Consider the following 11735-nt stretch of genomic DNA (forward strand, 5'->3'; position numbering starts at 1 on the left):
ATATTCATTTTTATGATTTTCGGTCGATGTAAAAACGTGTCGCTATATCCTTGCGCCTTGCTTATTTTATCTACGTTTTCAACCCGTCGAGGAGCACGACTAATTACCTGTTACTAATTTACTTTGCTACCGCTAAACTTTAATGATATCATATGGTCAGTGAACTTCCGTCGTCGCTACGCGTTTTGCACATGTCGGATATCCGCCGCAACGCGCGGCTGAGAAACCAGCTAGTTTTGTTAAAAGTCATACGACTTATCAAGCTTTAAAAATACTTACTTCTATAGAGTTTTGGTTGTATTAGTAATTTAATAATACTGGACTTCAATATTACCATCATCTAATTTGTTGTGGCATGAAAGTCTAGCTTTGACACTTTGACATCAGCGGTACGTTATTCCAAGTATAGGGGATTGAGTCGATGTGTGTGATCACAATCCCACATGTGTGATTTGCGAGTGTGTACAGTATCTGGTGGCGTCACGGATGTGAGAACCAACTTGATTCTGCACCTAACCACTTCGATAACCCGTGCATATGGAGAGGGACTATAAAGACTGCCTAGAAGTCTAGACAGACTTCAGATTTATGGTTTAGCCTTACAGACGAAACCACATAAGTACTTTTAACGTTCCTTAAAAAAAGACCTTTAGGAACAACATATGTAACTTTTTTAAAAGAAATGATCAAACTTGCAATATTGACGTACCACCCGGACAACAATTGAATAAAGTTCAGAATCCAAGCACCTAAAAAGACACTGAAAATGAACCACTTGCTATCTTCTTTAGTCAAAAAAGATATGTAGCATGCAGATACATGAAAAAAGTACAATAACTCAAATGCAACAAAAACAAGTAGATATCATTCAGTGTCTTCCAAAGACTGGCAAACAGGAAGATAATATGTATCTAACTGCCAGTATTTATGTTTTACACCCTCCCAGACTTTTTCTCCCAAACAATCCTTAACGGGCAATGGTATAAGTTGCGTTGAATAACCCAAACTCTCAAGTTCTAGGGATACCAACTGACAGTACACAACATGAAAAAAGGCGTTACCTCCACAAAGCCCGTTAAAGAAGGAGTAAATACCTCCAGCCTTCAGTAAAGTGGGAAGATGCTGGTGGAATTCTCTTAGATCCTCATAGTATTCCCCGTACGTATCAAAGAAGATACCTGTGCAATGAGATCCATAAATTCAAAGTTTGTAAATCACAAAATTGAACAGAACAAAAAAAATCAAATCCCCACCGTCATAGGACTCAAGTTGAGGAAGAACATCCTGCCACCGACCAAACACAACCTTCACATTTTCCTTCTGAGTCCAACCCGAAGCCCGCATCCGTTCATAGACCTCAGGATGGGCCTCAACAATGGTATGCGTAACAGGCCCATACTGCTGTATGGCGGTATCCACAAGGCCCATTCCAAATCCAATGTTGAGAATGTGACCTCTGCCTCTTGAGCAGATGGCCTTTGCATGAGCTTCCATTAATGGCTTCTCCCAGGCCATCATAACAGCCTTGCTATCAGCATCCATGAGCTTATCCTCACTAAAACTAACTCTATCTTCTAAGTAGTTCTCATCCAAATCACCAGTTTTATTTTCTTTTCTTGCAATTGTACCAAGTATCAGTTCTGCTTGTATCCCTATAAATACATTCAAAGGGAAAGGATGACTAACATAACTAGGGCTGTTCCAAAGGGTTGAGGTTAAATAACCGGGCTGGGCTGGCCTAGTCTAGTTTAGAGCCGAAATACATATCAATTTAAAACCAGGTACATAAATAGGTACCTGTGTTAAGAAGAATGTCAAAGGCATCTTGGTGACCGGCATCCATGGCGAAGTCACCGGCAGATAGATTGGAGGGAGAGAGGGCGTTCCACGGAGCACCGGCCTCGAGTAGGCTTTTCACGATAGCGGCTTGGCCGTGCTTGGCGGCGAGCATTAGAGGTGTCAAACCGTCTTCGTTGAAGTATGTAACGTCGGCTCCCGATGCGATTAGGCTTTGCACTTTCTCCAAGTCGCCTTTGCTCGCCGCCTCGCACACCTCTTCCGCCATTTCACCTTTCTTTCTTTCTTTCTTGCCCTTCCCTCCCTCAACTCGTCTAGGTTTTAGCATAATAATTTTAGGAGAAAAATGCCCGGATAAACCCTGTGGTTTGCTCAATTTTCACTTTTAGTCCCAAACTTTCTAAAATTACAGCTATAGTCCACAACTTTTGCAATTTCGTTCCCGGATAGTCCCTGACACGGATGGGGGATAGTTTTAGTGTTAAGTTGATGTGAAATTACTAACATACCCTTATTATTAAAAAATAACTTAAATGTAAAAATAAATATATTAATTTAGGTGGAGCCCACATGGTTTAAGGTAAACCTATCCCCTTTCTCTCTCGTTCAGTGTAGCCACCAACATCAACTACAACCACCACCACCCTCCACCGGAGAACCACCACCACCTCCGTCGTACGTCCATCATCCACCATCCTTCGTCTGCGCCATTGGTTCTGGCTGCTGCAATCAAAAAGTTAGAAAAAAAAAAGATAAGCATACAAAATACAAACACTTCCTGATATCAAAACATGCCAAATTCACCTTGATTGAAGTTTATAAAACTCACTGGAGAAAACCACCGCAGACCCAATATTAGGTATCTTCTTGTTACACACCCAATATTCATTCTATCATTCTTCATCTTTTTCATGGTGATTTCAACAAACTCACCGGAGAAAACCACCGCAGACCACCAAACCTCCGCCGCCGACAATCCAAATCCACCAAAACCAGATCTAGCAGATTCATCCACTGCTCCACCTTCTTCATATTTCGCAACCGCTGGCCGTAGCTCTGCCGCCGCCGTCGCAGATTCAATCCTTCGCTCCTCCTGGTCATCCGAATTTTCGACCGGTGCCGCTGCCAACTGCCGCTCACTTTTCTCCTGTACCGAAACCTAGTTTTCAGAATCATGGAGTTCAAAGTCAAATTCCGGTCCAGGTGCAGCCTCCAGGGGTCATGGTGCAGCCGCCGTCGAGTGGTTGTTGATTGTGAGTTTGTGATTGTGTTGTTTTCGAATATATAAATTGTTGCTGAATTATGGCTTTAAAGTATTTTTTAATTAATTTGTTTTTTATTATTTAGGTGGGCCTACTTAAGCTAAGTTGTATTCTTTTGTTTTTAACTTTTATTTTTAACAAAGAGGGTATTTTTGTAATTTCACATCTACTTAACACCAAAAACTAACCGTCATCCGTGCCAGGGACTATCCGGGAATGAAATTGCAAAAGTTGGGGACTATAGCTGTAATTTTAGAAAGTTATGGACTAAAGGTGAAAAATGGGCAAACCACAGGGACTATCCGGGCACTTTTCTCTAATTTTAGAGTTAAATGCCTGGTTGGTCCCTGTGATTTGTGAAAGTTGCATACTTGGTCTCAATGGTTCACTAATTATACACTTGGTCTTAGTGGTTGCAATTTTTAAATTCGGGCGGTCCTTAACACTAACCTTTGTTAAATTTTTCAGTTAAGTCTTTGTGAAATGACTAAATTGTCCCTGAACAATTAAAGAATAAAACAAAAAATAAATAAAACTCCCAAATCTTTATCAGTTCTCATCCATCTTTCTCAACCCCTTTCTTCAGCTCCGTCACCAACCCACCTGCCACCACTCTAATCATCACTGTGACATTTGTGCCTTTTCAACCATTGTACAAATCCGAACAATTCGAATCCAATGAAATCTTGTGTTGTATAATTACATATGACAATTTACAATTTCGAACTCTCAAAGCTTTACATAACTTAATAAAAGTTTTGAAGGGTTTAGTATGGCAAAAAAAACATGCTTATTTGAGTCCAGGGACTATTTCCGACAAACTGCAAAAGTCTGTCGATTCTCGTATTTTTGAATACGGACCATGTACACACATCCAAAAATTTTTGTAATCATTAAAATCTTGTATTTTATTCATAAGAATGCAAAAATATCAATCGATGCGAAATTTCGGTCATTTTCGTGTTCGTTATAGCGTTTGACGTAATTTAGCAAAAAACGTAACCGTACAACCGAACGAACCAATATCCATGACATTTTCGGGCAAAATCCAAGCTACATATGCCTTAACACCTTTATAGAGCCTAAATATTAGGTTAACGTGTGTTAAAAGTGACAAAACACGATGAAACAAGTGTAGGGTGTCACACCCTGACTTTTGTGGAAACGTCATTATGGTGTGACTTTCTTAATACCATAGCATTCAATCATAACAACGCTATATGATAAAACCATTAGATGTTCATCCATAAATTAAGTTTGCAAATAACACAACATAATTGTCTGAAACGTCGACACCAAATTCAAATTACACACCATCACATGTTTTAAGGAGTTCACTAAGACTCGACAAAAGACCTTAGATAAAACCGAGTTTAGAACCATGTATCTCGTCCAGGATTAAGACACATCTCCTAAACCCTAATGACTTTGGATGACATCTTTTATTCATGACGCAACTTGAAAACATGCAAACACCTGCCAGATCCACTTAGTTCCCTGAAATACATGTAATTTGAAAACATCAACAAAAGTTGAGCGAGTTCATGTGTTTGTGAGTATGTATGTATAAAACCTTTGTAAACAGTGTATGTATGTATGTATGTTTGTAAATCCCGGTATGAAAGCAAACAAGGAAACAGATCACCAATGGTTTGCAAGGCCACTGGTATGTGTGACGGTGTAGGAAGGCTCAAACCTAACAAATTTGTACCGGGCTTCCGGCTGTAAGACATAGTCACCCTATGGGCCACCCTGGTCCTCATGGGTGTGGGCTCGCTAGACCCAAATAGATCTATCACTCATGCCCCTCGGTCCTTATACGAGGATTAATGGTCTTATGTATCCGCCTACCCATTCACATGATCTACTGTACTTTCTTAGGCTAACCATACCAATTGTAATTGTATGTAATCATTTTTGTAACATGTATTTCACCCCCGAAGTTAATAAACAAAACAGTTTAAAGAAAAGGGGGACATGAACTCATTGTCTTGCGTCTTCAGTACTCGTAACTCACTTTCCTTCAGCAAACACGACTTCCTATAATGTACTAAGGTCCATTAGACGAACGGGTCGTGCCTTGTCTTAGTATTTACGTCTTTGAGTTACGTCTCTTTTATGACTTCCATATTATTCCAAGTTATAATTACTTGTTAAAATAATAATTATTTTTGTAGGATCGTTTTCAGACCCAAACGAGTCGATCAGAAGAGATCTTCACCAATACAAAAGGTGGAAACAGATGTATCGATGTTATTTCAGCTGAATTTCATGAGAAATCACTTTAAACTGTCTTTCTATTGATATCAGATCGATTACAATGCTGTAGACACTTCGGCAGAGCTTCGCTACGGGAATCAGAATCGTTACAAATGAAATGGCACATCAGGTATTTATAGGCTGGTGATTTCGCACAAAATAGCTCATGCGAAATAGTAATTTTGCACGAAATTACACAAGCGAAATTAAGTTCACACGAAATTACAATTTCGTGTGAAATACTCTTAATTTCGCACGAAATAGCTCTGTGCTATTTCGTGCGAAATACCTTCACACCCACATTTCTCGTTTTGCGTGCCCTGATCTATCTTATCTTATCTAATACAAGACTCAATACAAGACGAAGTCGATAGACGTATGCACCAACAGACTCCCCCTCGGATGTTGACGAAGTCTTCGGTGTCGAGTCTTCGGTTGTCAAACCTTCAGTCTTTATCAGTCTTCTCAAAATCTCCAAAGATTCTCCATTGTAAGCATCTTCTATCAATCTCTTTATCTCTTCTTCTTTCCACAGGATCAAAATTGCAACATGGCTATCTACATCTTCAAACTCCCTCTTGATGTCTTCAAACTCCCCTTTCGATATGCTGGGATCGTAGTCTAGAATTCTTGTTCTAGGATTGTAACTGGCTCTCATTCGGCTCAGGCTTTCTCAGGAATCAGAACCTAGCTCTTTCCAAGCTTCATTCCTGCACAATCTCTACCACAAACATAAGTTTTACAAATTTAAAATTTAGCAAATTCAGAAACCATTTGCAGGAATCATTCAAAAATGATTTTGTCTCTAATGAACCACTTGTAGAAAAAATATTCTTTTGTGCACACTCTCCCAAACCTGTTCATCATGTTTAGCACTCGAAATTTTGAAAATCAGCTCTCCACTATCAGTTGTCGAAAATCTTTTTGAATTTTCAAAAATTTATGCTAAAACACACTTAAAATCTTTTTTGATTTTTTTGAATTTAAAGAAATGTAGTAAAGAAATATTTACAAACGCTATTTTTGTGAGTTTGTGTAAGAGGATCATATCAGTTTATGAGACACATCACCAACATCGTTAAGCTTTAAACATTTTAAGTTCTAAACAATTCACACAGATTTTTAGTATACTGATCCACTTAAATTTTTACACAAAGTTCAACTGTTTCGAGATACGAATTAGTGTTTTAAGATACTTAAACTTATTCGCGTGTCCCACCTCAGAATATACTCCCGTATCCAGATCCCAATATTCAGTCTTACAGGTGAATATACCTAGATGATATTTGTAAAGGGTTAAATGCGAGACCATGAGAGCTCAGGCTATTGCTTCCGCAAAATCAGAGAGATGATGGTTCGACTTTAGGTGTGTTCCCTTTAGAGAATCTTTTCTTCAACAGCACATGATTAGCATTTTGCAATGTTTCATCATTTTTATGCTGAGGGTGATGCTTTTATTTCAAGCAAGCGAGAAGTATTATACGAGGACTAGGCCATTGCTTCCGTAAAATCAGAAGTCTCGGGATAATACCCCAGATATCACTAAGCATAAAGACCTAGTATCTCATAAAGAGCGATCTTTCAAACAAGATTTTGGGGGTTACCCATATATCCGAGAGATATTCCCCACGAGATAAGCAAGTTATGATATTTAGGTTTATATCTCGAAAACACTTTACTAAATGTGTAAAAACCTACTGACACATCCGCAGTGAGATCGTTTATTACATTTGACTTTACAATTCTTTAGCGTGTTGTGATAGTCCACTGATGTACTATCATTTCCTCTTTTTACAACAAAAACTCTTTTTCATTTTCTCATGTTTTTGGCTTTTTGAATTTTATCATGTTTTTTGATTTTTCAAATTTTCGAAATTTCTTAAAATTTTTACTCCCCCTAAAATCAAAATATGTTTCAATTTTGATTTTCTGGGAAAATTTGAAAAACAAACTGTACAATAAAATGACAACTTATTGTGAATAGCTTCAATTCGCCATCCTCTTGGCATAAACAATCAGAACTCCCCCTTACAACAAACTATTTTCCCATTATGATTTTAAAACACTTAAGTTTGTTTTAATCAAAATGGTTTTTCCGGAAAATAAGTTTTGTTGATTTCATAAACCACTTGTAGGCTTGGGGTCTTATTCATCATTTTGCTTTATCAAAAATGAAATCAAGTTCAACTTAATGACCTTGATTTACCACTTATATGTGACAACCCATTTTTCTACCACTTGTAGATTTACTCAAACAAACATATTCAAGAATGATGCCGATTCCTGCTCCACGATTACCAACTTGGGAGCTCCGGCAAGTCCAGAGTTTAGTCGTGATAGGTTCTATCCCAGATGCTAACCCGGGATGAACCATCTTCAACTGGTTTTTTCAATTTCTTCTCATAAAATTCTTTAACCCCCTTCACCTTCCCATCAATCATTTTTCCAAAAATGTTTTGAACAGTGGGGTTAAAGACCTTTTCAACATCTAATTCTTTCTTTTCAGGAAATAATTGATTTGAAATTTAAACTTTTCCAATTTTAGATTTAAAATTCTCAGCCCGCAATGGTGGAAAATTTTCATCATCCAATGGCAGAACTGATTTTACTTTTTTTCTCAACAACTTGTGGCTCCTCTGATTTTGTGGAATCAGATTTATCACCAGAACTATCATTTGAATTCTTAACAACCCACTTTTGGTTGTTAAGTTTCTCCTTTCTTTTACAAACACTTTTTGAACATTCACCAACCTCATAAGTTGAATTTTCAAAAACTTTAAATCTATTCATTGGTGGTTCGGTTTTTTCAACAATTTTTTCTTTCAGTTTACCAGAGACTCCCTGTTTTGTTTGTATTGCCTTTGAACAGTTCCTGGCAATGTGACCAACTGTTTTACATTGAAAACAGGTTCTCGTCTCTATCTTCTTCTAAGTAATACTTTTCTTCATTTCATCTTGCTTCTTTGCAAGGAATTCTTTGTTGGTTTGCTTTCTGAACACTTGCTCTTTTTCTTCTTCGGATGATTTCCCTGAAACAAAAACAGTTTTTGGTTTATAAGTTTTCTCATTTTTATAATTTTTTGGTGGAATAAAACCTAATCCTTTCTTTTTGAAGTTACCGTTATGGTTTGGTTTCTTTTGAAAACCAGAACCAGAACTGTAACCCTTTTTCTTATTTAAACGTTGTTGAACTCTTGAGGTGTAAGGTTTGGGGTTTTCAGAAAGATTTCCATCTTTTATTTCAGAAATATTAATTTCTGTTAGTTTGAAAACCTGTTTTATCATTTCTGATTTAACACCTCTTATTGGAAAATCTTCATCAAAATATAATTTGTCTGAATCATTCAAAGTATATGCCACTTTGATTAATTCGTCATTCAAATTAGATTTTGATAACAGAAATTCTTTATTGTAAACCCGTTTGCCCTGTTTGACTGTTGACTTTGACGTGTAGGACTCAAACTTTGACTCCGACTTGGACTCCTCTGTTTCATCCTTATCCAACACCTGATCGACCACTTTCTTTATTAACTCAGACTCATGATCAGTGTCAGACGATGTAAATGTAACATCAATATTTTCTGGAAAATTATCTGAAGACTCAGACTCCCACTGTAAGTTGGTTGCCTTTTTAACTCTTTCTGAATTTGGATTTCGAGGAGAATATCCATTTTCGACCGGGGGTGGACATTTGTTATAGAAAACACTTGATTTCTTACCAGAAATCTTCACTTCATCATCTTCTTTTGTTTCAGACTTCTTTTCTTCCGAAGTCTTTTCTTCTTCAAACGTCTTCATTCCTTCCACTATGGGGTAAATCCTGTCAACCACAAAAGTAGAACATGAGTAACTTTTTAATAATCTGTTAACTCTCTCGGTTTCTATTCTCCGAGTTTCCAGTTTCAACTCAAGCTTAGCACACTTTTCAGTGTAATAGTTGACACTATCAAGCTGTCTTATGTATGCTCCTTTGAGTGTCTTCATTGCTGTGGCTTGCTCACTGCTTGTCTCATTGTATTGATTCATGGCTTTGTTCAAAACATCATATGATTCTTTCAGCCTTTTTCTGTTATGCAACAATTCATTGTTTTGCTTTATCAGAGATTCACAGTTCATACATTTCTTAGAAACCTTGACTGTATCAGCATTTCTTTTAATTTCAAATGCTGGAACTTCTTTGACTTTTCTCACTTGAATTTCTTCTTCAACATTTTTCTTTTTCTCAGCTTCAGCTTGTCTCATTTGCTCTTCTTCTTCTTCATATTTCTTCCTTTTCTCATCTTCAACATCTAAATATTTTCTGATTTTTTCTGCCCAATAATCATCAGTATAATCATTAACAACCTGAGCAACAAAACTTTTAGCCAGTAATTCTTTGTTTGGACAATAATTGTCCCAGCTGAAACCTTCGAGTAATTTTTCATCCTCTTGATCTACCATACATGCTTTACTATCATTTGAAATGTATTTATCCCAACTGAATCCTTTTGATGAACCTCCATCATCTTGATTATGAAAACAAGCTTTCTTTGAACTTTCAATTTATTTCCTAGCATGAGCGGTTTGTGGCTGTTGTTGTTGATATGGCTGTTGAGCAACTTGATGATAAATCGCCTTTCGATAGTAGTCATTGTTTCCGAAAGGATTTTGAGCTCCACTTGCTTTGCGATTTGTGCACTCTATCTTGAAATGCCCCTTTTCCCTGCAACGAAAACAAGTGACTTTAGATTTATTAAAGCCTAAAGTAGAAACATTTGCATCACGGAAATCATCTCTTCCCGTAATTTGTTTAAATTTTTCGGCTCTTCTCAGCACGCTCGCTAAGCACCACTTTATATCCATCAATTCCATCTCCTCAGCATCTACTTGATCATAATCCTCTTTTGTAAGCATTGGATTCCCGATTCTCCCTGCAACTAAACTACCATAAGATTCAAGTACAGTCACCAACAAAGACATATGGCTTTTAGCAACTTCCTCTGAATAGTTTTGATCATTTTCCAGATTTAATGCAATGTTGCATTGAAGTACTTTGCCACTCTTTGTTGCTGTAAAATGTGGATCAAACGACGGATACGAAGAAAATCCCATTTTGCTACTTGATCCTTGAGATGACTTGTCAGAAGAACCCGTGGCATTGAAAGCAGTTTCAACTTTTGGAGACATATTGATTTTATCACTAACACCACCTTTGTAATACAACCAAATATCTTGTTCTCCATCATAGTTCTTCATTCTAGCAATTTTCCTTTGCCCCATCTCTTGAGCTTCAAGATGTTTAATAAACTGCTCAGTGTGATCTTGTTAAAATCTGTTTTATTCTTCAACATCATCAGATACGTCCCCCAAACATCATGTGGCAACGCATCAGCCAGCTTCTCAATCAACTCATCTTTATCTTTGTTGATGCCCAATCTATTCAGGTTTTTCACCAAGTTGCAATATCTTTCGATAATCTGCTTGGTGTTCTCCAGTCTCAAACCACGAAATAGATCAAACTCTTTTTTTCAAAAGCGACTTTTTGTTCTTGAGCATATCGGTACTTCCCATGAACTTTGATTCTAACTCTGTCCATATCGAAAATGCACTTCCCTTATGTTGAAGTAAGATCAATATGTCTTCTTTAATCGCTTACTGCAACAAACTAACCATCATTTTCTCATCTTTGTATTTCTTTTTCTCCTCAGCACTCAATTCTCTAATTGGTATTTCACATTATTGTCCCCAACTGGTCTAGCATATTGAAATTCAGTATGTTCCCATGCATCTAAGTGATATGCCTCAACCCAGTTAGCAAAACGTTCGGCCCATCCACTAAACTCATCAATATCCATAAGCTTAGGTGGTTTTTGCATTGTCCCCGTCTCATTTTCAAGCAACGTGCTTTGAGTAATAGTCATCGGACTAGCAAAGACATTATAAAACTCATTCTCCATGATTTGGTTTTCAAAAGTTCACAAACAGTCAGTTTCAAACGAAATACCCTCTTCACACGAAATAGAGTTTTCAAGCGAAATCAAATCTCTTTCAATCGAAATTAGCTTTCCAAGTGAAATCAAAATGAAGCTTCACACGAAATTAGCTTTTGTACGAAATGAACTGCTATTTCGTACGAAATAACAATCTGATGAACACTTTCAAGCGAAATGGCTATTTCGTGCGAAATCAAATGCTGATTTCGTATGAAATATCGAACTGTTGAATTGCTTCACACAAAATAGTGGTTTCGTGCGAAATCAAGTCTGATTTCGTGCGAAATTACAGCAATGTTCAAACGAAATGATATCAACTTTCGTGCGAAATAAGACTTTCGGACAGTTTTTTGAGAAATTGAACCTGTTTTAAGCCGAATTAATGTCTGAAACTTTCAAGGGTTTGTTAAAACACAATTTCACACAATATGTCTGAAAATCAAGC

General features: G+C 37.2%; 1 protein-coding gene across 1 annotated transcript; it reads right to left on the reverse strand.

The window, feature by feature from the left end:
- Positions 1-723: 723 nt before the first annotated feature.
- On the reverse strand, positions 724-2108 carry LOC110885808 (protein arginine N-methyltransferase 2). The gene is made up of 3 exons (XM_022133523.2): positions 1798-2108; positions 1254-1652; positions 724-1178 (listed from the first exon to the last, which is right to left on the reverse strand). The coding sequence occupies exons 1-3, from the start codon at positions 2063-2065 to the stop codon at positions 865-867; spliced, it is 981 nt and encodes a 326-aa protein (XP_021989215.1). The 5' UTR covers positions 2066-2108; the 3' UTR covers positions 724-864.
- Between the last annotated feature and the right edge of the window lie 9627 nt (positions 2109-11735).

Source organism: Helianthus annuus, chromosome 8, assembly GCF_002127325.2.
Source record: "Helianthus annuus cultivar XRQ/B chromosome 8, HanXRQr2.0-SUNRISE, whole genome shotgun sequence".
NCBI classification, from domain to species: Eukaryota; Viridiplantae; Streptophyta; class Magnoliopsida; order Asterales; family Asteraceae; genus Helianthus; species Helianthus annuus.